The sequence below is a fragment of the Alternaria ethzedia genome, assembly GCF_023757985.1.
Source record: "Alternaria ethzedia strain BMP 0044 chromosome Unknown scaffold_2, whole genome shotgun sequence".
Taxonomy (NCBI): domain Eukaryota; kingdom Fungi; phylum Ascomycota; class Dothideomycetes; order Pleosporales; family Pleosporaceae; genus Alternaria; species Alternaria ethzedia.
This window is the reverse complement of record NW_026056195.1, coordinates 1,831,131-1,855,606: the sequence shown is the minus strand read 5'-3', so window position 1 is coordinate 1,855,606 and position 24,476 is coordinate 1,831,131. Positions and strand designations below refer to the sequence as shown.

Below are 24,476 nucleotides of genomic sequence, written 5' to 3'. Positions count from 1 at the left end.
ATGTACCGACGTCTCCGCAACCTTGACCGCCGAGACGTGAAGAAAAAACGCCTCATGGCTGCAGCCGCAGGTACATCAACCGGTATACTGCCGGTCTACGACCTATCTGGAGATGCAAATGCTACACTACACGGATCTGGAGGCTGATCTATACCTTGGCCTGACGTACAAGTCGAATGGTTGAGCTTGGCATGGAGGTGCATGGGGGCCTGGACGACATGTTTTCCACTCAGAACGTGGATTTATGGGTATGTAAGTACCATGATGGGCGCCCAATGGCGAGAAATTCTCCCACCCAGGAACATGTTGTCGGGAGGATTACCTGCGTTCGGGAAGGCCGAAGGCATTGATGTGGGTGATCGCTGTGTTCCGAAGCGGCCTCCCACGCGATATGTCATGTCGAGATTGAAGCAAGGTTGAAGGAGGACGATTATAGAGCCACTGGTCTCCAACGGGGCTGATGGTTATGCAACCTGTTGCCGTGTACAATTCTTACGCAGCCCTAATATGTTTTTCCTGGAAACGTGAGGACGACCGGCATATTCTGAGCTCTGGGTGTTGCACGACGAAGAATGATATCGACCTCAACGCTTGCAGGTTCATCGGAATGTTGGAGTTGTCAGACTTGGTGTTAGTGCTATGCGCCGAAGAGCCTCCTAGCTGTGAAGGTCACGGCTACTACGGTGCATCCCCAACATACCTCGCCAAGACCTCCGCCACCTAAATAATTGCGCTATCCCACCCACCTACTGCATCTGTAGCGAAGCCGCCTACCGAAAAGCAAAGACTCGGTTTGTGTGGCCTCTGATTCGACGTTTGCTCCGAGACAAGACTTATGCCAAGGTAAACCATCCAACAGGGTACTCAATGCCAAGACCGCCCGTGGCGCTCAGTGTGAAGCAACAGCAAGCCCTAGAGACAAATGGATACCGAAGATTCTTCGCGGCTTCCTTGTGGGGGGATGCCTTGCCCCATCACGGTACATGCGTTCCACTCCGCTGACACGACGAAAAGCTTGAACGAAGTCGATATATCAAGGGCCTGAGCTGGTATCACCTTGAACAGCTTTACACCCGTCGGTTCGCTCGTTAAACCTATCCGGTAGACCCTGAACATTCTTTCAGCCATGCGGTCTACCCTCTCTGCTGCAGTCCTACTGCTTGCGGGCTCTGCCGCTGCGCAAACACCCACCGTCACTGTCACTCAAGCTGGCGCGACTACCACCGTCTTCACTACTGGAACCCCGTCTATCACGGCTGTGTCATCATGCCATCCCCATAACACTGTTCTGTATGTTTTCCCGTTATCAACTTTGGCTGGTGGAGTTCGGCGCTAACTTGCAACAGCTATTGCATGTTCGGCTCAGATGAGTACCAGGTAGTCGGGCCCACTGCGACAGAAGAGTTCCAAGCAGAGTACACGCAATGTCACAAGCACCAAACCGATACGTAGGTTTCACCCATCACGATGTTCGAAGAAATGCTGACTTGGGAAGATACTGTGTCGATGATGCCGGCGAAGATGTCTTGCTCATGACCGAAGCTGAAGAGTCGACAGAAGGCTCCTCGCACACAGACGAAGAGTCAGCTGCTGAAAGTGAGCCAGCAGGAAGCAAGGGACATTGCCACGACCACGCCGGTGTTGAGCACTGCGTTGGTGGAAGCGAATCCGAAGTCAACTGCGATGCTCCCCAGCGCGACTACAACATCCCCCTACGAGTCGGTCTGCTCTTCGTCATTCTCTTTACCAGTGGACTTGGTGTGTTTACCCCCGTCCTGACCCGGAAGTTCAATCTCGTTGGCGCCAACAACATCGTCTTCGTCGTCCTCAAGCAGTTTGGAACCGGTATCGTCATCTCCACCGCCTTCGTCCATCTCTTCACCCACGCACAGCTCATGTTCGCAAACCAATGTCTGGGTGTTCTGGAGTACGAAGCCACCACCGCTGCCATCTTCATGGCTGGGTTGATGCTGTCCTTCCTGGTCGACTACCTTGGTGCGCGCTTTGTCCAGTGGCGCCAGGGAAAGCACACTGCTCCCAGCACCGAGGTGGCAGCTAGTGGAGACAAATCCGGAAACAGCTCTCCTTCAGCAGAGCCCACCCATGACTTCAATCGCAGTCATGGAATTGTTCATGCCCATGGTCCGATGCGCGAGGCTACCCCCATGGAAGAGAAGATCAATGTAATGAACCTGGAGGCGGGTATCATCTTCCACTCCATCCTCATCGGTATCACCCTTGTCGTCGCAAGCGATGGATTCTTCATCACCCTCTTCATTGTTATCCTCTTCCATCAAATGTTCGAAGGTATCGCCCTTGGAACCTGCATCGCCGAGCTTCCCAAAGCTGCTGCTGGTACCGCACAAAAGCTTCTCATGTGTGGCATTTTCGCGCTCATCACACCCATCGGCATGGCCATCGGTATCGGAACGCTAGACCACTTCAACGGCAACGACCCTAGCACCATCATCGCCATTGGAACCCTCGATGCACTGTCCGCTGGTATCTTGACGTGGGTTGGACTTGTGGAGATGTTGGCAAGGGACTGGATGCACGGAAAACTGCTCAATGCAGGCGCTGCCAGGACCATCAGTGCTCTGTTCGCACTCGTTTGCGGTCTTGTACTCATGAGTGTTCTGGGTAAGTGGGCTTAATCAAGCCGTTCTGGAGGAATGTAAGACTGTACGATGCTGAAGTAACGACTTTACGGTTCCACGTTGGAATGAGTGTTTAGGCTCTTATTTAAACCGCATCATAGTTTGGACTGTCACTTAGCTTATACCCTTAATGCCAAACCTATAGAAGAATGCACCTATTCTACGATAGTGCTCTTCATACTCTGCTTTCCAAAACTATCCCATACTTCCGCTCTCCATCCTTCGGGGCCGGACTCGTGCTCCATCAATATCCGATATGGCTCATCGACGTATAGCGGACTCATAGCGCGATACGCTATGGACTTGGGCGCTGCCTCTGTATCTCCATTCTTGCTCGTATCTCGCCAAAAGTCCAGCATATTGATGAGGTTGAGCGGTCCATGTACAACAGCATTCCTGTGACCCTCTACTTCTCTACACCACTCAGGCAGGTAGTGTATCTTGTGCGCATTGAAGGTCAGCGCCGAGAAGCGAAACAACGAAGTAGGCGTTTGGCAAAAATCTCTTTGGTGCTTTCCAGTAGGTAGGTCTTTCTCTTCTGGCTTTGGTAGTGCTATCATTGGATTCTCAGGTGTAAGCTCACGCTGAAATACCCAATTACGGCGGTCCGTTAATGCGATACCGTGGTCATTTGAGAAGGTCTTCTCGACACCCACGAGCAGCATTTCTCCTCCATTCTTCAACGTTTTAGGCTCAGCACTCAGCAGTTTCGTCGTCTCTTTGACTTCTTGGCCCACTCTCAGCAATGCGTTCCGGTCTTGCGCCCACGTCAACTCGCCACCAGCCCACATTCGTCTGGTAAATGGACTCAATGGGTTCACAGTGCGATCTGTGCCATCAAGTCCTAATTCGGCTTCAATGATTGAGGGAGTGAAATAAACGAGGTGGTAGCCGGGTGGAATCGGCGTGCCGGTTGGTGGCGGGTTGAAAGAGGAGGGTGTACGGTTGAGTGTTATGGAGAGCAACTGGAGTTGGTTTGCATCGAGGAGCTGTTTCCGGATCGAGACGGGCCCTTTTTGAAAACGGGTGAGGAGTTCACTACATGCTTCCGTTGCAGAGGCTTGGCGGTGCGAGGAGGTCGTGGAGAACAGGCGGCGGGCCACGGAAGCCATGATACACCTATCTTGCTATCACCCGAAGCACCTAGGAACTGCTTACAATGATTCTGATGATGCGAGATGAACAATTAGTGATGGTCGACAACTAGATAGGTGGAGGAAGATGCCGAAGGATAGCCGATATCGATAACGTCACCCTTCACGGACAATTTTGGTAACCGACTTCGGCGTCTTCCAAATCAAAGCAAACATCGAGCTTCGGCAACATGTCCGAACCACCACGGAAACGCGCAAAGTTGGCGTGTGTCACTTGCAACGCGCGACGCGTCAAGTGTGATGTCACGGATCGCCATCCCTGTAGCAACTGCGCAGCCGGCAACGTCGAGTGCCAGACGCGTGAATCGAGACGCGGAAAGCACATCAGGAAGCCGCGGGCCGAGGCGGAGACGCGTAGTAGAACGTGAGTTAAACCCACTTGAAGCGCCCTAGAACAGGTACTGATCCCGGATAGCCCACCAAGTACATCGGCGCTGAGCCCGCAGCGACACGAGGATGAGGTGGCAGCGTCACATGTTCTCGCGTCGCTATCGTCGAACTTCCACAGCCCCGTCAACCACACGCCAGCTTCCGGAAGTCAATACCAACTTCACACTCCGGCAGTGTCAGCAGAACAGCAGAGTAACCCACCAACAACAGGGTCTGTTCACCAAGATGATGCCGTTTTCCTTGGTGAAAGCAGCTCTTTGCGCTATGTGACGACAAGCGAGGCTGGTGAGCCATCAGAAGCAGCAGCTCATCGCCGACAGTCCTGTTTTCGTCATGCCGTTCCAAGCGCTGCAAGAGCAGAATCGTTCGTGCCAGAATGGGAATCCGAAAGGCGTCTTGCGCGCAAGAAGATCCTACAAGCAGAGGGAGCCTTTTCGTTTCCTCCCGCCGAGGTCCGGCTCGAGCTCCTTCAGGCGTACTTCAAATGGTTCCACCCACACTTCGCAATCATAGATGAAGAAGATTTCTGGGCCTCGTACCAAGACTTTACGTTCTCCGCCTTGTCTTTACAAGCTATGATGTTCATTGGCGTTATCCACTGCGAAGAGTCTACCCTCAAGGCTCTTGGGTGGGGAAACCGTCATCGAGCGAAATGGTTCTTTTATATCAGGGCAAAAGACCTATACGATTCTACGTACGAGACTGACAAGGTAAAAGTCATACAAGCTCTGTTTCTGATGAGCTTTTGGCGAGCCGGTGCGCTATTGGAGAAGGACGCACGACATTGGCTAGGCACAGCTATTAGTCTCTCGCAAACAAGAGCACTACATCGTTCCGGAGGCGATACTGATGAGGGACGCGCAAGGGTCAAGAGGAGGCTTTGGTGGGCTATTTATGTGCGCGAGCGACAATGCGCATCAGCTCTGGGCCTACCGTGCCGCATACGCGACAAAGATTGCGATATTGAGCCGTTGTCTTCCGCGGATTTCACTTCTGCTTTTTCGCCGTCCACTCCTATCGAGGACCGCCATAGGTACATAGTGTACACGATAAGTATGGTGCAGCTGGCGGTCTTCCTTGGCAGAGTAGTGGATGCCGGTTATCTGCCGGGGCGGGAACTCGCGACCGAGGACAGGACCAAACTTCGCAACGAGCTATACAAATGGAGGCAAGACCTCCCAAGTATCATGCAGCTGCATAGCGATGCTGGCGACACGCCCAACTTCCAAGCCAGCATGCTTCATCTCGCGTACAACAATCTACTTATTCTACTCCACCGCACCAGCTTCGTTGTAGACGAGAACAACAACACATCCGCGGACGGGAATGTAGCGCTACAGGCAGCAGCGCGCAACTCACGCATAGTCGAGGATATGCTGCCGGACGGCAACATCGGGCACGCTCAGATGCACGTCATCACAAACCTCTTCAACACACTATGTATACATGTTGTGAACTTCCGGCGCTCGAACGGCATCAATCGCACGCTCGCTGAGCATCGAGCCAAGCTTTGTCTACTGGGCTTGCAAGAACTTCAGAAGACGTGGGAAGTAACCAACTGGGTGTTACAGCTATTTTTCCAATATCTCGACAGAGAAACGGCCTCAAGACTAACTATGGAAGCGGATGATGGAGGCGCCGCTCGGAATGTTGGCCAGTCTACTTCAGTCGGCACTACTGCGCAACTGCCTTCGCAGCAACAGGGTATCGATAGCATCGCAATTCGTAATACTCAACATGATATGGAAGGTCCTGCGTCAGCCGCCACTAGCCCTAAGCCTTGGTCATGGACCCTGGACGAAGCGGACCAATACCTCTTCACGCAGATCGAGAATGACTTTGCTTTTGGGGAAGGTACCCTGCAGCAATGGTGTCCAGAGGATCTGGTCATACCCGAATAAACGGATCCCGTCTCGCCAACATCGGAGCAAATTGTTACGAACACGCGTAGCTCTCGCAATTCATGATTCATTCTTGCCGATGGGTTATTACAGCGCTAGGTATCTCCGCAAGCATTCATATCCAATCTCAATCAAACCCTCAGTTGTAGACTGGCCCACTTGGCGCATATCCAGTCAGCCTCGTACCATTCGAGGGCCTGAACTTCTCCTCCTTGAACCACACGTGTGCCGACTCGGACAGCTTCTCGACTTCTGAGAAGGGGAATTCGGGCTTGGAGTCAGAGCTCGCAAGGAGGTCGTAGATGCCTTGAGCATAGTCGGGACCGATGTTGTACACTTGCGCGAGGTACTTCTTCTATTCGGGAGTCAGTGTGTGGTGCGACTGAAGGATGCAGGGCAAAGACTTACCTGTATATCAGCGTACTTGACAAACTTCAGCATGTTGAAGGTGTTGGTGATGGTGTGTTGCCTCCTCTCAGGCGACATGACCCTGCTCCACAGCTCCTTGGCTTGGTCGTACTCGTTCTTCTTCGCCTCATGCCAGTAGTGGCTCTTGCGGCTCATAACATTGTCGGAGACCTGGTACGGCGCCTCGGCAACATCAGGGCGGAACTTGTGTGCGAAGCTATTGGGGTTATATTGCTTGTTTCCTGCGTGGTTGGCATCGACACGCATCTGGCCATCGAACTGGAGAGGCGCGAAAGACTTCGACATGAAGGGGCAATTGACAGGAATCTGGTGGAGGTTTACTCCAATGCGGTGGTACTGCGCGTCGCGGTAGAAGAACATGCGGAACTGGAGCAATGGGTCGGGAGAGTCCTCGATACCGGGAACCATGCTGCCTGGCGAGAAGGCAGCCTGCTCAACGTCGCGGTGATAGTTCTCGGGATTCTTGTTCAGCACAAGACGGCCAAACTCCTGCATGGGGAACTGCTTGCGCGGCCAGACCTTGGTGACATCGAAGGGATCGAAGCCAAGCTTCTCGGGATCCGCATCCTCAGGCTCCATGACTTGCACCATGGCGGTCCATTCGATTTCCTCACCCTTCTCAATGGTTTCCCACAGATCGCGCTTGGAGTAGTCTGGGTCTTCACCGCACATCTGTGTCGCTTCTTGCTGGGTGAACTGCTTCTGGCCGTGCTTGGCAATGAAGTGGTACTTGATGTAGACGAACTTGCCCTCAGCGTTGACCCACTTGAAGGTGTGGCAACCGTAGCCGTGGTTGAAGCGCCAGCCAACGGGAGTGCCGTGGTCACTGAAGAACATGAGACCGGCATGGTTGCTCTCGGGTGTGTTTGCCAGGAGATCGAAAATGGCATCGTAATCAGGAAGGAAGTTCCTTGGGTTACGAGCTTGCGAACGGATTACGTCTGGACCTTGAATAGGGTCGCGGCAGAAGAAGATGGGAAAGTTGAGGCCGACGATGTCATAGTTGCCCTCCATGGTGTAGAACTTGATGGCGAAGCCACGGGGGTTGCGGGCTTCGTCGGGGTATTCGCGACCGACCGTAACTGTCGAGAAACGGATGAAGATGGGAGTCTTTTCGCCTACACTGGAGAGGAAGTTGGCTTTCTAGGAGAAGTCAGGCTTGGCAGTTGTGAGATGATCAAGACAGACGTACCGTAAGAGCGTCAACCTTCTTGGTGCACTCAAAGTATCCAAACGCGCCGGAACCGCAAGGGTGCACCATACGCTCAAGGTTCTTGGAACGGTTGAACGTCTGCTGCTTCTGGAAGAGGAAGACATCGCTAGCCACAGGGATTCCGCCGATAGTCTTGCTGTGTGCACTATGAGACGTTAGCAACGACGTCTTCGAGGCATGCAGGTACTCGCAAACTTACGGGTCGATCCACGGGATACCTTCATTGGAGGTAAAGTAAGGGCCATCATCCTCACGCTTTCCGCCTTGAACTGCGCCCGTAATCTTCGCAGCTATATCGGCAGGTCCCTCGTTGGCTGAGCCCATGTGGCTCTGCCTTGGCGCACGTTTTTCTCCAGTAGCGCTTTGGATACCCTGGGAGATGGCCTCGAGGGGGTGTTGCATGGGGTCATTTTGGGAAGCGTTCGCACCGGTCGACATGGCTGCGGTCAATTTGCTTGGTAAAGATGTGGGAATCTCCATGAGGTAGCAACAGCGGGCGCGAGTTTAAGAGGGCCAACTTGGAGGGCACGCCATTGCTGCATACATGGGCAACGGGTGTTCCGGGTATTTTGTATTTTGTCACGTTGATGCGTCTCTGACGCGTAGAGGAGAGGGGTAAGATGCCACGACCTCACGTGCAGGGACAGTTGACAGCTGGATTGGTGCTTCGAGGCTTAGTGCAGCAAGTATCGACAATTCGGGTGGATTAGATTCTGTCAATATTTGTTTAACCAGGACCGCTTTTAGTGAGCAATACCTTTTTGGAAAGATAAGACTAACATCTAATCGCTCATTCGCCGTGGCAGTTGCAGTCCGCGGATGCTGTGAAGCGCGGTGGGTAAAAAAGGGCATGGGAATTCTAGACTTTCGCATGTTTCGGCATGGTGGCAATGTGACGTTTCCGATGCGCTGCATCCTGCATCATCAACACGTCGCTCCGCGGAACGCTACACCACCTTGCACGATTATCGGTACCAAACATGCGGCATGTGGGCACTGGTTCCAATCCAATCATGCAGCAGTTAATCGTCATCCACTACACTGTGCGACATCACCGACAAGTTGCGCGCGCATGTCCAAAGCGCAAACACCTGGGCAGAGAGCAGCTGGACAGTGCAGGAACGCACCTCTGACGAAGGAATGACGTATCACCGTGTTAATAGCCATGTGAGACAAAAGCTCGCGACTTACCTCGAGAATGGATTTGATACACCATCTATTCAATTCTCACTCAGTCCTCAATAATCATCCCACACCATCACAATGTTCGCTCCTCGTGCCATCGCATCACCACTCACCCGAGCCGCCTTCCGGCCACAGACACTCCGCATAGCTGCCAGACCAGCCTACCTTCGCACCCAGGTAGCCCTCAATTCGACCATTTCAGAAGCCATCACCCAGGACCACCGCAAGCTAGAGACCTACTACAAAGAAATCATCAACAATCCCACCGACATCGACCATGCAACCCGCTACGGCAACCAATTCACCTGGGAACTAGCCCGGCACTCCGTCGCTGAGGAACTCCTCGTCTACCCAGCCATGGAAAAGTACATGGGCGCAAAGGGAAAGGCGCATGCGGAATTAGACCGGAAACAGCATCATGAGGTACATACCACTCCTCCCACATCAATCCACATCACGCCCCTACTAACACCTTACTTAGGTGAAAATCCTCCTCAAAGAATTCCAAAACATGGACCCCGCATCCTCAACCTACATCCCGCAGCTCAAGAAAATATGGTCCCTCCTCTCCGTGCACATTGCCGAAGAAGAAGGCTCCGACCTACCCGCCCTCGAAGCCGCGCTATCCTCCTCTGAAAACCGGGGAAATTCAGAGTCGCTAGCCAAAAACTTTGGTCGCACAAAGATGTTTGTGCCGTCGAGAGCCCATCCGAGTGCGGGCGAGAACCCGTATTTCGAGGGCCCCATGGGCATGTTGGCGGCGCCGATTGATCATATTGCGGATATCTTTCGCAAGTTTCCAGAGGGGACGGTTAGTCCGAATCCGAGTAAGAAGTGAGGGTGGGATTAGGTAGTTGAATGTCAAAATTGTATTTCATGTTATGGATCTGTGGACACTTGAGAGTGCGTCGTATTTTCTTTGATCACGCGTGATACTTCGAGCAGTGAACAAGTATGAAAACGTCACTTATACAAGCATCACGGCAACAACAAATCATGTAGATGGTCATGTTGAACGTATCAATTCGCATAGGTATTCGAAAGGAGACGTAAATGCGAGTATTGTACAAGAAAGAAGGTTCTCGCTCGCTCGCTCGCTCACTCTTCGCCATGCTATGCTATGCCATCCCCGTCGCTATGCGTAACGAAAGTGAACAGAGAACCTCCCCCCCTAAACGCCAGCCAAGCGCCAAACAACATTGATAAACAAAAGAGTGCCATGTACTTTCATAACCAATCCAGTACTCTGCGAATGCGGTTGCGTTTGCGCCTGACCCTGCCACCGCCTTCTGTGGATGAACGATGGTCGAAGCTGTACTCCGTAGCACTGCTACTTCGGCGGTGGCGCCTCGAAACGCGACGTTGAGGCGGGGAGCCATGGCTTGTACTTTCCAGAAGGGCAGAGGATGTGGTGTTCCGGTCTTTCCAATGTTACTTTTTAGATTTGTGGGAGGTGGGACGTGCGACCTCGTGAGGGGGCTTCTCCGTCGTTGTGTCCTTCTCCACGGACCTGAAGGACTATTTCTGTGTCCTTCGTTCTCTTCTACAATCCAACTAGCGTAAGCGCGTACTCGACATGTTCTCAAAGGAACGATAACACGGAGTACAATGCGCAAAGCTATTCATTGCAATCACCTTCCTTCATCGATCTCAACCTTCCTGGGCCTGTCGCGTTCGCGCTCTCGCTCTCGCTCGCGGTCGTCGTAGTCGCTCTCATCGTCGTAGCGGCGGCGTCGCTCACGGTCGTGGTGGCGACGCTCTCGGTCGCTGTCACGCTCCTCATCATCCCTATCATCCTTGGAACGGTGGCTTCGCCTGTCGCGGTCGTCACGGTCGCGGCGGTCATGGTCATACTCCTCTTCTGCGTGTATGTTAGTATTGATCATGAATCAAATCCTAATGTTGACGTACCTCTGTTCTCGCGGATCTTCTTGGTGCGATCAGCGAGTTTCTGGATTTCTTCCTTGGTCAAGACACGCAGTACGATCACGCAGTCCATTCGCTCTTCGAAGCGCTCCTTGGCTTGCTCGAGGGCTTCAGGGTTGACAAGACGACGATCGATCCTCGTCCATCGAGCTCCGACAGGAATGTCCTTGCCCTTCAATGCATCCTTGTGTGGTGCAACACCCTCGCGGATAGGCTCAGGGTCCTCAGGGAACTTCTCAGTTGGCTTGCGAAGGATGCCCTTGACGGGCGCAACGGGCTCCTTGGGTGGCTCGACAATCACTACGCTCTTGCCCGTGGACTCCCTCTCTATTGACTCCGGTTCCTGCACCATGCCTCCGTCATATGTGCTCACAGGGCGATCCCTGGGAGGAGACGCACGCGAGCGGTCTTCAGGACCTCGAGACCTGTCACGCTCATCCTTCTTCCTCCGTCGCTCCTTCTCGCGGTCAGAGTCGCTGTCCTTGTCGCGAGTGCTGCGACTAGAACGTTCTGCTTCCTGCTGAATGCGTCGTCGGTATTCCTCGTCAGGATCCAGAGCAGCTTCCTGGGGTGCGGGGTCCCTCCGGCGTTCGGGTTCGCGATCAACGTAGTGACGTGGGCGCTCCTCGTCGCTTCCCGCAGTGGACGGTGCAGGTGCCTTGCGAGAAGGAACCTTCTCTCTCTCATCATCTTCGTATCGACGCTCGCGAGGCTGAGGTATGTAGTCGGGTTGCATCGGAGGGTAGTCGGGAGCTGCGATAGCTGCGGGGGCAGCGGCTGGGGCAGCAGCCGGGGGCGGTGGAGGCGGCTGAAGCGAGTTGCGGCGGCCTTCGGACTTCCTCTCTCGTCGCTCGTCAGGACGGTCTCGCTTGTCACGCTCATCGTATTCCTTCCGTCGCTCGCGCTCACGCTCTCCTGACGAGTCTCGGTCGCTACCACGGTCCTTGTCACGGGCCTTCTTCATGTAACCAGCGCCGGCCAGGGTCGCTGCTACGCCTGCTGCCGCACCAGTTATGGTTTGCACCAAGCCACCCTTTTCTTCTCGGCCGCTCTCACGCTCACGGGGGCGCTTTTCGTAGTCCTGTGGTGGAACGACGTCTCTGTCACGGGAAGAGCGAGGTTCCGGCATGCGTGCGTCGGCGCGGTCTGGCTGATAGTAGTGGTTGCTAGACTCTTGTGGCCTCGGTCGAGGAGGTTCGGCAGGAGGGTAAAGAGGCTGTCGGTCCAGAGCGTGGTGGTCGTGTGCGAGGCTTGGGGGGCCTGGTGCAATGCCGAAGCCACGGCTGGTCACTTCGCGGTCCTCAAAGGCGGTGCTGTGGCGCTTGTTCTCGACTCCACGGCTCGGGCGGTCGTAGTCATCGCGGTAAGCGTCTCGGCGAGGCTCCTGATGAATAGCGGCAGGGGCGCGAGAAGTGCGAGAGGAGGAGGATCGTGCGAGGCTTGAGTCTGGGTAGGGATCGTACTTGGGGATCTCGCGTGCCCGTTCAATCGAGGATGATCTGGCGTGGGGCCGCGGGATGCTGTTGATCTTGTCGAAGCCACGTGTGGACGGGGGAGGACCAAGTTCGCGAGTAGAGGTACGAGAGGGACGATCCGCGATCATGCTGGTGGGGCGAGAGCCACGTTCCAAGCTGCCAGCACGTGGCCTCCGCCAGGCTGGCTCTGTGTCACGGTACATGCTCGCAGGGTCCGTGTAGGAGTAGCCATCGCTGTTGCTCAGGTCGGTAAGGCGCGACGGGGGCTTGCTGCTGTCGTGGTAGCTGCGGCCGCCACTTGTGACACTGTAACCCCGGTCTGCATGATCCCGGTGGCGTGCGGGCTCGACCTCAGCAACGAGCTTGGTCAGGTGGCTGCTGTCGTCGACGCTGTAGACCTTCTTATGGCCTCGTGAAGCGGCCGGGGTGATGTAGGTATCGGATCCCTTGGCATAGGAGGGTGTGAGTGGGCTCCGCGGTCGGTCGGTGTGGGTGTGGGACGAGTACGGGGTGCGGAGTGGCAGCGAAGTCGTCGGCAGGGCGCTGGTGCTCACATTGGGGCGGGTCAGGTCGTTGGTGTTCCGCCGTGGACGTCCAGTGTACGAGTCATACTTGGTGCTGCTCGCGTGGGAAGAGGTCGTGGGGCTGGGCGTATAGTAGGGCGTGTGGTGCGAGGCGTGCGAGGTGTGGGACGTTCCAATGCGGTCGACGCTGGAGCGTGGCGAGCTGGGACGGCCATAGTAAGACGAGGTGTAATAGGGGTCGGCGAAGGTGCCCGTCGAGGACCTGGCGGGGTTGGAGTAGCGGCCCCGCGGGGACGAGGGGCGGTTGTTGTACCGCGTGTCCATGCCGCCTGACAGGGTGACGGTCTTGATATGGAGCGGAGCAGTTTTGGCAGCAGTTTTGGCGGCGGGTTGGGTGGACAGCGAGTTACGGCGTGGGGGAAGTGGCGGCGCAACGGTGCTAGAATAAGTATTCGACCTCAGGCCAGGCGGCTTAGTGGGGAGGAGAACGCTGCCCAACATCGTGTCAGCCCAGCCGTGGTTTCAAAAGGGGAAATGGCAGGAAGGCAGGTGAAGAGAAGAAGAGCAAATGGCACCAACGAAGGAGAATTAGAAATTAGGCCTGGCGAAGAAGAAAGCCGCAGCACGACGTACATAAGGGCGTTTCGACAGCGAGGATGCAGCCGGTGGGCTCAGCCGGCGTAGGGTCGACGACTAGCAGCGCGAACAGGTTGCCCGATGGTTGTAGGATAGCCCAAGTTCCCTGGCGTGAGTGGTGACAGGGGGCGGGGGTACTGGCACGGTGTAAAATCAACGTGATATTTGCAGGCGGCTCCCAGGGTGTGCCCAGCAGCGTGCTATGGGCTCTCGTGGTGGGGACCGCGAGGCAGCGAATGAGGCGGACAAGCGCGGTGGGGGGCTAACGGCCGATGTGCACCTGGCGATGGGAGCGATGGGGTGCAGCGCGCGACACGAGATGGACAGTAAGGATAGACAGCAGGAGGGTGAGGATTCGGTCGGGTACAGAGAGCGTGCCCAGGCCGCCGCCCGCCTGGTTTCGAGGGTGCGTGGAGAGCGTCAGATTGCACTATGTCATCGCCCTCGCTTGGGCCCGCGCACCCCTGCAGGCACAGCCACTCAGCAGCCGGCATGGCTCGCCGCACAGAAACAGGGTCCGCTACTCTAGAGATGTCCTACCAGTTGACTAGATTTCAGACTAGCTGCAGAGGATTTACCACGTTCCACCGCGACGCTTCACTCTGCCCAGGTGCCCACTGCTGCCACAGGCACGTCAGCACATGCGCCCTCGACCTGTCAACAACGTCGCCCCGCCGCCTAGCTGCCCTCTCTAGCTGTTACAGACGTCTTCCGCCGCCCAACTGACCCCGCTAGCTCGGGATAGCCCTGTGATACCCAACTTGACCGCCAGGTCCGCCATGGCCTCGTGACTCGTCCGGTGCGACTGCCCTGCGCGGGCCGACTCAGTTCCTCGTTCCGTTCACGATCTTCGCTGTATGAACACGTCGTACAGATCCTGATGCACAGTGTAGTCTCATGTTCGCGATCGATTGGTCTAGCTACAGGGCCATGGCTTCGGCACCTCTCAGCTACCGAAGCACTCCTCGCGGTACTAATCCGCCGGACGCGCCGCAACGTAAGCACTGAACATTGGCTGCTTCTTGCTTTTTGCCATCGCCTCCTCCCGCCCGATGCTCTACACATCCTCGATCTGCTCAACCCGCGCAGCCTTGCCCACGCCGCTTTTGGTCGAGTCGGCATCGTCCGTGGCGTGATGGTGCCTGAGCTGCTTCGCCCGCGACTTGCTCGGCACCGTGTCCTGAATGCAACCCCTGATGATGTTGCCCTCGAACAGCTCGCCGATGGACTCCAGTCGCACTCCCTTCGTCTCGGGCACGCAGAACACCGTCCAGACACCCATGACAATGCACAGCGAGCCGAATAAAAGAAACGTTCCGTACGTAATGTTGTCCAGCATCAGGGGGGTAATCTTCGCGATGACAAAGTTAAAGAGCCACTGCGTCATCAACGAGGCCGCCATGAGCAGAGATCGCACATGGTTAGGACTGCACTCCGATGCCAGCACGAATGGGATCGGTCCCCACCCGAACGAGTAGAACACAACGAAGAGATAGACGCACATGATGGCGAAGATTGCGTTGCCATCCAGCTCACCTGTGGGTGGGTGGACTGCCTGGTTGACGCCAATGTAGTACATCGCAAAGGCTTGGCCCATCGAGCCGAGGATCAACGACCACTTCCTTCCGAGCTGCTCGGTGAAGGCCATCAGGCCAATCGCGGTAACGACGATCTTGACGATACCGTATACTCCAGTTGCCTAGTTGCATGTTAGTCTGGCTCGCATGCAGTCTCTACAAAATACGTACGAATAGCCCGGAAGAGTTGCCAGTAAGGCCAATCTGCTTGAAGATTTGCGGCGCATAGTAGTTGATCGAATTGGTACCTAATCACCGCGTCAGTATATCCCTCAAATGCAGATTGCACGTCGGAACTTCTTACCGGTCCACTGTTGCCAGAACATGAGGATTACAACAAAGCTCGAGCGATATAGCATCTTCTTGCTCGAGCAGGCAGCCCTGAGCTGAGCCATCATTGGCATCTGCTCATGGCCGTTAAAGTCCGCAATAATCTCGTCTAGCTCCTGCACCACCTCAGGGTCCTCGACGCTCTTGCCGCGGACGTGGGCCAAAGCTTTGGCGGCTTGGCTGAGCTTGTTCTTCTCGACGAGCCAGCGGGGAGACTCATTCATGAAGAGCATGCCCACAAGCAGGAAGGCGCCGGGAAGCATCTGGAGGGCAAATGGCACACGCCATTTTGTCGCGTCTGTGGGGCTAGGGATGTCGAGCGATATGCCGTAGTTTACGAAAAAGGACAGACAGATACCAGTCACGTTGAAGAGTTGCTGCTAGCGTTAGTGGGTCGGTTCCAGAAAAGCAGTCTTGACAGGTCATACCATGCATCCAATACAACGTCCTCGGATGGCCCTTGGCGCATTTTCTCCAATGTAGGTAGGGACAACCGCTGAAATCAGACCAACGCCGAAACCGCCAATGACGCGTCCAATATAAAGCTGTGTTAGACTTGTCGTGCCAATTCCGCATAAGGTTTGGATCAAAGACCCAAGGATGAAAATGACGTCCGCAATGATCAGGGCCCATTTGCGCCCAAAAGTATTTGAGACGTAGAAGCTAGACAATGCACCAAAGAAACACCCCGCCTGAAGAACAGACACGATGTTTCCCTGCAGATTGGCAAAGTCTTTGCTGTCCTTATCTAGGGCGAATGAGTGCTGGAACGCGTCCATCGTCAATACACCTACAAGCGCGTTAGCCATGATCATTTCACGTGCGAATGCGCACACATACCTCCGATAAGACCTGTGTCCCAACCGAACAGCATTCCACCAAAAGAAGCCACAGCGGTCAGTACATAGGCGCGACGGTACGTCTTGATGTCCGCCCACACCTCGGACATGTTGAGCTTGGCCATGATGGCAGCGCGTCGCAAAGGAAGCCAAATATGACAGAAGAAAAGCCCGACGCGAATGCGATGGCGATGCGACGAGCGGTCAAAGACAATGATGTCGATCTGTCAGTGTACCTAGGTAAGGTAACATCGCGGCAAGCATCCGACTATATATCGTCAGTTTCCCCAGCACCAGCCTCGCAGCGCCTAGCTAGCCAAACTCCGAACCCAAAACCCGCAGGCAAAAGGCGAAGCCCATTTGGCTTGGCTGTCGGCATAGTGTAACGCGACGTCGGGGAGAATGACGTGGGGACGTATCGTGGGGACTCCAGATGTGCCAGTCACAGGGCGGAGCGCCCCATAGCTGGTGGGTCGGCATGGCGGGTGGTAATTATCCTTCCATTCAAACGCCGTTGCTGCGATTGTGTTGAGGCTCTTGCTGTGAATCCTACAGCTGCAGTATGAGTAAACGAGTCAAACGGCTGCAGGACTAACGGACGGGATGAGTCGCTGACTGTGCAGCGCAGATGCAGTTTCTGAAGGAATCGAATGTGCGGACGTGTTCACGTGCAAAGCCCTGGAGATGTCGGGTGCCAGACTAGGCCCATGCTTAGCGTTGCTTACGGGCGGTGAGCTCGTCTTGTGCATGTGAAGAACCCAAACAGCAGCCGACGATTTCTCGAACGTGCGATATTCTCACGATGCAAAGACCGACTCCAGATTTACTCTTACAGTTCCCCTTCTTCTCCACATTCCTTCAAAGACCGACCCCAGGTTTTCCTCCTCCACATCCAGCCTCCGCACGGAAGCTAGGCGATTGAAATTGCGACAAGCTTCTCATTGGCCTAATCGCTAAGCAATCCATATGCCGAGCCAAGTGGCCGGCTCCGACGCTGCGTCCTATGTTCCTTAAGCCGACATGCGGCCTGGCATAGAGCGTGTCGGGACTGTGTAAACGGCAATACACGAAGCTTTTTGGTTATAGTCATGTCAAGTTCGCTTCATGCAGAAGGATAGCTGTAGGCTGATTTTCATCATTTCTTGATTACCAAACTGAGTACATATGTTTCCTCTTCGAAGACCGATCGTCCAGACGATCAATCACAAGTTTGCCTTGCCCTTCTGTTCGGGTACTTGCGTCAACAGCTTATCGCTCTGGATAGCCGACTTCAAGTTATCCAAGACCAATATTTCCATGTCGCGCTGAAAGCCGTCAGTTGTAGTTCATAGTCAATGAGATGCATGGACAGCGTCACTTACCTGTGTCTCGTATGTGCCGGTTCCAACGTGAGGCAGCAACACCGCCCTCTCGCATTCCAGTAGTCCGGGGTGGATCTTCGGCTCCTCCTCAAACACGTCCAGTCCACATGTCCAGACCTTGCCGCTCTTCAGCGCGTCCACCAAAGCGGCCTCATCAATCAAAGCACCTCGTGCAGTGTTGACGATTATCACCCCGTCCTTCATTGTGTTGAACTGGTCCTTGCCAATGATGTGCGTTGTCGACGGGTTGAGCGCCAAGTTCAAACTAAGGACATCGGATGTCTTCAGCAGTTCCTCGAAGCTCACGTACTTTGCTCCGTTCTCCTCGTTGGCTGGTAGCTGATTGCGGTTGTGGTATTGTATCTTCATGCCGAATGCCTTTGCGCGATGTGCAACTGCCGAACCGATGCCACCCATGCCTAGGATACCGAGTGTCTTGTTCTTGGGATCGTGACCGAGGGAGAAGTTACCGCGCCATTTGCCTGTGCAATATGTTAGTAGCGGTTCATCGAACAGTTGGAGGAACAAACCGTTGTTGACTGCCATGTATGCCTGCTTGATATTCCGCAGTGCGCCTAGCATGAGCCATATGGCAACATCTGCAGTCGCGTCGTTGACCGCTATCGGCGTGCTCGAAACTGAAATTCCCCTCTTTGTGCATGCTGCGACATCGATGTTGTTGTATCCCGCTCCGTTGTGGCAAACGTACTTCAGGCTCTTGGGGAGAGCGTCAAGCAGTTCCGCGTTGAAATCTCCGGTAATCGGATTCGAGTCGTTGCTTCGGTAGAGAGCATAGATGCCGTCAAATTCACCGCTCTTGCACTTTGAGAGGAAGTCTTCTCGGTTACCATCGGGGTACTCATGCAGCTTCGATGCTACTTGCGAAACCTGCTGCCATTCTTTTTGGGCGTGTGACAGCTTGCCGATAAGAAGTGCTGCTCGTTGCGACATGGTGGATAGGCGATATGCGAAGGAGTTTGAAGGGCGATTGAGTACTCTGGTGGAATGGAGGGGTCGAGACGAAATAGCTGCCGGTTAATGTTATCTTGAGCGCAGCGGCGTTTGGTAACCTTTTATTACGTGCTGCCAGATCCACCAACGGCGCTGCTTAACGCGGCCTATCTCGGACCGAACCTATTTGATTGCAACATCGAGTGTGGTAATTTACTCCGCTAAATTGGCAGCATGCCAATTTGCTATCCCAAGTATTGTGTTGCTACAAATATTTGTGTATTGAGAGAGATGATGCAACCCCACCATCACGGCCTCGGCTGCCCCGCCATCGTCACTTCCAAAGCACATGCAGCAATGATATTATCCGACAACAGGCTCAAGTGTCTGCCCAAAAATTCCTCGCAGTTGAAAAGCTTCTATTTACTTTGTTCTACCACGCTTCAATTTCGCGACTGCTTCGCGCTCAATGATGCCACGAGTATAGAACGCGCTCGGCATTTGACCCTGCCAGCTTGTTCAAGTTCAAACGCCGACAAAACACGTGAGTGAGCTAACCACTTTTATGGGCACCAACACTAAACAAGCCAAGCGTCATATTGGCGCATCGGCGGTCTCTCATCCTCCGAACCGAAGGATGCAGCTTCCAGACTCACGCCGAACGCCTTCCAACATCAGGCAGCTGCAAGGCAAACATACAAATGGCTGCCTACTTCAGCCTGGCCTTCCAAGAACCTCAGAAACGTACGAGATGAGCGAAATGCATGTATCGATGGTTTCGTGGCGTCCGCTCTGGAAGCTCTGGTGACTTTTGGACAAGCACTTCACATTGCATAGATATTTATATAAGATTCTGTAGTCTCATGGAATGTAGTATCGAACTTCATCATTGAAACCCAGCATCAAGGATCCCACACCCGTCCATACTAATCGCAAACCAAACATCGAAATGGAACTGAAGAATATCGTAATCCTCGGGGTATGCCTACTCGTCCGAACTGTTGTGCAAGACTCCGCACTAACACATATAACAGCCAGGAGGAAACGTCGGAAACGCCATCATAACCGAACTCCTCAAAGACGGATCCCGCTTCTCCATCACAGGCATCACGCGCTCAGCATCAACTTACAAACCACCTCCTACCATCACCCACCGCACTGTCGACTACACGTCTTTCTCCTCCCTCCAAGCCGCATTCCAGAACCAAGACGCAGTAGTAAACTGCATCACAGGCGGAGCTACGCATTACGAGCCATCCAAACTCATCATCGACGCCGCGGTCGCTGCAGGCGTCAAACTCTTCTTCGCCAACGAATTCGTCGGAGAGATCACCCGGGAGGCGTTCAGGAGACTACCGGAAGCTTTTGTTGGCGGTAAATGTAGGATCAGGGAGTATCTGGAGGGATTGGGGAGGGAGGGGAAGATGGCGTGGACGAGTTTGAACGGTGGGCCGTTCTTCGATATGTGTATGTTGGTTTCTAACGATGCCCTGACGTTGTATCTGGAAGAGCGGTACTGACCATCACATGATAGGGTTGATGAAAGGCCCCGCAGGCTTCGGTAATATTTTCCCTATCAACCACAAACCATCACCATCCCGCTAACATATGATGACCAGACATACCCAACCGCCGCGCCCGCATCTACGGCTCCGGAAACCAACCCTTACACTGGACACCCCTACCCACAATGGGCCTCGCAGCAGGAAACATGCTCCGCAACCCCGACCCCATCCTCAACCGCCCCGTCCTCCTCGACCCCATTTTCCCTTTCTCTACCGTCACTCAACACACACTGTTGCGCACCCTTGAAAAGGTTCTTCATACCACCTTCACCATCTCGCACGTCGACGTGGACAAAATCCACCGAAACGCTTTAGTTGTATTGGAGAAGTGGAAGCAAGGCGGTGAGCAGGAGGAAGGAAAAGCGCAGATGGGTAAAGCGATGAAGGGGTTGGGTGTGTGTAACCAGTTTTATGAGAGCGAAGATGAAGGCCATGCGGAGGACTTGGAGAGGACTGTTCAGAATGAGCTCGTTGGTGTGGGGATCATGCAGTTGGAAGATGCAGTGAGGGATGCGCTGGAGCGATATGGGAAGAACTGTCAGGTTGTTCAGGGTATGTACAACGTGGAAGCTTGTGAACTTTAAATGTTCTACTACTGCCAGTATGTGCTTCGGGTCTAGCATATCGTTACCAACATTAGAAATGCAATTATACAACTTCACCCTGGCATGGAATATGGGGCTTACCTCGCCGTGATGAGTATCATATCAAAGATGAAGCGCAAGGAGTCTCATGAAACCGCACTTATGCTAAGGTAGAAAACAGCAGCAATATGGGACACAGTCAACGGCTGCAGGAGTAACGGCAATCCTGGTACAGTAGTGTACACAGCAATTATGTGGTATACTACATGCTTTTTGGGGTGTTGTACAACGAGACTGGGATAGCTGATTGCTCAGACATGCCGCTGTCATTCTATATTTTGTTCTGAACGCATGTCCTTGAAGGCGCAATGTTCATACCTCTTTCATCCACAGTGCTGGCGAGTGTACGCGACACATCTAGCCACCACCTGGATCATACCCTTCATATCCTGGATAACCTTGCTGATCTGGATCCTGGAAAGCCGCTGGATCCCATTCCCAGTGATCGAAAGTCGATTCGTAGGGATTTCCATAGAACAGATTCAGAGGCTGACCGTATTCTGTTAGCCCAGTGGTGGGATCGTTCAAAATATCGCCGCCAGGAGCGTTGTAGAGATCGAAGTTGCCTGCGTTGGACTGCGAGTAGATGTTGCTATTGAATGGGTCAGCGCTTGGCCATGCAACATCTGACTGCTGCAACGTAAGAGGTTGACTGTACGGCTGATATCGCTGCTGTGAGTCAAAGGTCATATGCTCTATATCTTGCTGCTTTTGGTGCTGATCCGTCATTTGTGGCTGAGGTAGTCGACGACGGGCCGCCTCTTCTTTAGTCTGCTTATTCATGACTCTGGCGATAACATTGTATGCGTTCTCGCTGACTGCGTCGACGGGTTTCATCGAATTCAACCATCGTATGAGCTTATCGATGCAAGCTGTAATGTGTGACTTTTCGACCGTTAGGTGTATGCCGTCCAATGACAACTCAAGAAGTAAGACCGTAAGGGCTTGCATGACTATAGAGGTGGTTAGCCAAGCCCCATATCGCAATGTGTGAGGTTCTTACTTATATGAACAGCACACCACCACGGACCGTGTCCGTAAAACCACGCAGGGTTGGGAGGATCTGGCAACATGGAAGTGAGATCTAGAGCTGCACCTATGCAGGCCTCAGCAGACTTCTGGTTGAATCGAGTCGACTGTTCGCTCTGGCCCTTTATGCGCAGGTCTAGCCGGCATAGACAGGGCCGGGTGATGCAAATCTTGGCGTTGTGGTAATAGATGTAGAGCAGCACCTGCTCTCGGCTCAGGTTGCTCTCTGAAGTGGCAGCAGTCGCTGTTGCTGGACCCCGAACCAGGGAGTGCAAGGCCCAGGCTTCTAAATCGTCAGATAGCGAAGCAATCTCCTTTTGGGCAGACTTCCAGGACTTGGCAGACTTTTGGGCGGAATACAAGCCAGACAAAATCTTGTCCATGAGGATGTCGATCCTAACGTAGGCTACGTCAAACGGATCGACGCTGGTTTTGATCATGGACTCGCCCGCAGAAGACTCAGATGCCTGCCTGATTGCAGCTGATGTGGTGGTTTCGCGAGATGATGAATCCAGTTCTGTACCCTTTGCGCCTGGTGGCGGTACAGTGCAGTCAATGGCGCTTACTGTGCGTGGGCGCCCAGTTATGCAAGTAAGAACACATTCGATGGAGTAAAGTGACCACCAAATCTGGGCCAGGGCCTTCTTTCTCTTGGGAGACATGGAAGGGTCTTCGTGTCTGAGGTGCAAGCCTGCGGCCTGTGCGTGTCGAAGGGCGATGCCAATCATGTACCAAGCTCTGCAACGTCCCTTGTTAGCATACTTACAGGCTACAAAGGTGAATGTGCCTTCGTTCATCCGAAATACGACGTACCTGCTGACATGACCTATTGTCAAGTAGTAGAAAGACAGAAGCCCAAATGCCTAGACATGGGTCAAAAGATGTTGGGTCCAAATTCAATGGATCTTACCTGAATCAGCGCTTGATCTGGCTGCGCAACGAGAGTATCAATGCTTTGGAGCTGCAATAGATGGATTGCTCTCCACATATACACTAAGTGATCACGATCGTCGGCTTGCCATTCGGCGCCGATGAGATGAGAATAGCGTGCGCCAATAGCGAATACGAGGTTCATAACAGCTTTCCACTTTGGGCAGACGACCAGCGTAGGACTACCCTGATCCTTGGCAAAGTACGTTTTCAGTTGAGCTTCGAACATGTCACCTAAAATGGGGAATGGACTATGCACAACTGCTTTGTAGTAGTCGAACAGCCTCTCAGCCGACTCAGCAGAGGGTATGACGTGTGGATCACCAACATCGATGTCGATGCTGGATTTGTCAAGGTAAAAGTAGTAGCCAGAAAATTTGTCATGGTGCGGAGAAGGGCGAGTATGGCTCTGTTGCTGACGCCCGTGAAGCGCTTCAGCACGCTGGTTAAAGGCGTCGCCGTCGACGCCCGGTGGCCCGTAGGGCATGTTGGCAGGTTCGCCCTCGGGCTGTTCGATCTTGGTTTCCAGGGCTCTGAGCCACTGAACGTGCGAATTGTGACCCATGTAGCCCGTGTTGTCTGCCTCATCCGTATTGAGAATGTCCTCTTGGACGAAGTCTAGATCTTCGTTGGAGCCGACTGAAGCTGAGACGTGAGCTTCTCCGCCATCTACAGAGGTGGCGCTCAGAGCATCGTCATTGGGGGAAGGTGACGAAGCTCTTCTTGCGCGCTTGCCATGAGAGAGAGCAGGTGTTGGTGGAGGAGGCGGCGTGTCGTCTTCGAAAGATGCCAAGGTATCCTCAACTCTCTTCTTGCTCTCATCGTCAAGCTGGCTGCTCACTTCAATCAAGAGTGCAGTCAAGGCGTGCGATTTGCGTTGAGCTCTTTTGATAGTCAGACGGGGATGTGGAGCAGATGAACAAAGACATGAACAAACCCTTTGAGGCGGTCCTTGCGCTCCAGGTCGTAGTGACAATCATTGTCCTGCCGTTGACAGTTGATACATTGCGGACGGTGGCCAGAGCATTTGATCTCTGGGGCTAGTCAGCAAGCCGAAGTTGTGCGATCTAGACATGAGGAAGGGCCCACTTCGTTTACGGCACTGCGTGCACTAGAAGCGGACGTCAGCACCGGCCCAATCGTACAAGAGAGTTTACTCACAGCCTTGCTCACTACTTCGGTGCGGACCCGAGGAGTTCTTGTGGCAGGCGGCATCTGGTATCCATGGCCAGGAATTCTTGGTATGGCTACCTTTGCCTCCCTGGAGCTGGAGCCCTCGGGCGGGTAGCGGCCGTTGTCCATTCACTCGGACGTGACCACCTGCAAGTGCTGGGAGAAGGGGCGAAGCACGTGCGCAGAGGCGGAGGTAGAGGGAAAGACTGAGGCGGAGACGACGGTCCGCCTAGATGTCGTAGCGTGGAGTTACGAGTGCAGTCCTTATCGGAGTAGCAGCTGCGTCGTGGTGACGGAACGGGGGAGCATTCCGGCAGACAACCTTTACGCGTTGACCATTATAAGCCAGAATCGGGTAGTTTTCGAGACGAGGAGGGCGCCTATTAGAGGAAGGCGCTTTGTGCCGTGGCCAATGGGCGTCGAGGCGGGCGACGTCATGTTGTGTACGAGCAGGCAGGCACGTACGTAGGCGAGGAGGGAGGTCGAGGTGCGCGAGCCCTGCACCACCCACGTGCAGTATAATAGCAATATTCAAGACGGCGCGGCCACGACCCGAATCGCGTATCTGCCTGACAGGTGAGCCAGCT

The 24,476-nt window shown here is 54.1% G+C and overlaps 10 protein-coding genes across 10 annotated transcripts; 4 read left to right on the top strand and 6 right to left on the bottom strand.

Annotated features, from left to right (window-relative positions):
• Positions 1–1,126: 1,126 nt before the first annotated feature.
• Positions 1,127–2,654, top strand: J4E87_001413 (uncharacterized protein; the record flags this gene model as incomplete). Its single annotated transcript, XM_049373057.1, has 3 exons — positions 1,127–1,290; positions 1,347–1,448; positions 1,496–2,654. The coding sequence occupies 3 exons, from the start codon at positions 1,127–1,129 to the stop codon at positions 2,652–2,654; spliced, it is 1,425 nt and encodes a 474-aa protein (XP_049237715.1).
• A 158-nt stretch (positions 2,655–2,812) lies between these two features.
• Positions 2,813–3,769, bottom strand: J4E87_001412 (uncharacterized protein; the record flags this gene model as incomplete). The annotated part of the gene is made up of 1 exon (XM_049373056.1): positions 2,813–3,769. One exon carries the CDS (start codon positions 3,767–3,769, stop codon positions 2,813–2,815), a length of 957 nt encoding a protein of 318 aa, XP_049237714.1.
• A 212-nt stretch (positions 3,770–3,981) lies between these two features.
• J4E87_001411 (uncharacterized protein) lies at positions 3,982–6,102 on the top strand (the record flags this gene model as incomplete). The annotated part of the gene is made up of 2 exons (XM_049373055.1): positions 3,982–4,175; positions 4,227–6,102. The coding sequence occupies 2 exons, from the start codon at positions 3,982–3,984 to the stop codon at positions 6,100–6,102; spliced, it is 2,070 nt and encodes a 689-aa protein (XP_049237713.1).
• Positions 6,103–6,241: 139 nt separating this feature from the next.
• On the bottom strand, positions 6,242–8,182 carry J4E87_001410 (uncharacterized protein; the record flags this gene model as incomplete). Its single annotated transcript, XM_049373054.1, has 4 exons — positions 6,242–6,457; positions 6,511–7,674; positions 7,724–7,889; positions 7,944–8,182. 4 exons carry the CDS (start codon positions 8,180–8,182, stop codon positions 6,242–6,244), a joined length of 1,785 nt encoding a protein of 594 aa, XP_049237712.1.
• Positions 8,183–9,007: 825 nt separating this feature from the next.
• On the top strand, positions 9,008–9,767 carry J4E87_001409 (uncharacterized protein; the record flags this gene model as incomplete). The annotated part of the gene is made up of 2 exons (XM_049373053.1): positions 9,008–9,352; positions 9,411–9,767. 2 exons carry the CDS (start codon positions 9,008–9,010, stop codon positions 9,765–9,767), a joined length of 702 nt encoding a protein of 233 aa, XP_049237711.1.
• Positions 9,768–10,560: 793 nt separating this feature from the next.
• J4E87_001408 (uncharacterized protein) lies at positions 10,561–13,178 on the bottom strand (the record flags this gene model as incomplete). Its single annotated transcript, XM_049373052.1, has 2 exons — positions 10,561–10,790; positions 10,841–13,178. 2 exons carry the CDS (start codon positions 13,176–13,178, stop codon positions 10,561–10,563), a joined length of 2,568 nt encoding a protein of 855 aa, XP_049237710.1.
• Positions 13,179–14,547: 1,369 nt separating this feature from the next.
• On the bottom strand, positions 14,548–16,361 carry J4E87_001407 (uncharacterized protein; the record flags this gene model as incomplete). Its single annotated transcript, XM_049373051.1, has 5 exons — positions 14,548–15,189; positions 15,239–15,315; positions 15,372–15,774; positions 15,826–16,187; positions 16,238–16,361. The coding sequence occupies 5 exons, from the start codon at positions 16,359–16,361 to the stop codon at positions 14,548–14,550; spliced, it is 1,608 nt and encodes a 535-aa protein (XP_049237709.1).
• Positions 16,362–17,438: 1,077 nt separating this feature from the next.
• J4E87_001406 (uncharacterized protein) lies at positions 17,439–18,548 on the bottom strand (the record flags this gene model as incomplete). The annotated part of the gene is made up of 3 exons (XM_049373050.1): positions 17,439–17,540; positions 17,598–18,079; positions 18,128–18,548. 3 exons carry the CDS (start codon positions 18,546–18,548, stop codon positions 17,439–17,441), a joined length of 1,005 nt encoding a protein of 334 aa, XP_049237708.1.
• Positions 18,549–19,497: 949 nt separating this feature from the next.
• On the top strand, positions 19,498–20,697 carry J4E87_001405 (uncharacterized protein; the record flags this gene model as incomplete). The annotated part of the gene is made up of 3 exons (XM_049373049.1): positions 19,498–19,527; positions 19,583–20,015; positions 20,168–20,697. The coding sequence occupies 3 exons, from the start codon at positions 19,498–19,500 to the stop codon at positions 20,695–20,697; spliced, it is 993 nt and encodes a 330-aa protein (XP_049237707.1).
• A 417-nt stretch (positions 20,698–21,114) lies between these two features.
• On the bottom strand, positions 21,115–23,645 carry J4E87_001404 (uncharacterized protein; the record flags this gene model as incomplete). Its single annotated transcript, XM_049373048.1, has 5 exons — positions 21,115–21,629; positions 21,788–22,524; positions 22,600–22,649; positions 22,697–23,600; positions 23,638–23,645. 5 exons carry the CDS (start codon positions 23,643–23,645, stop codon positions 21,115–21,117), a joined length of 2,214 nt encoding a protein of 737 aa, XP_049237706.1.
• Between the last annotated feature and the right edge of the window lie 831 nt (positions 23,646–24,476).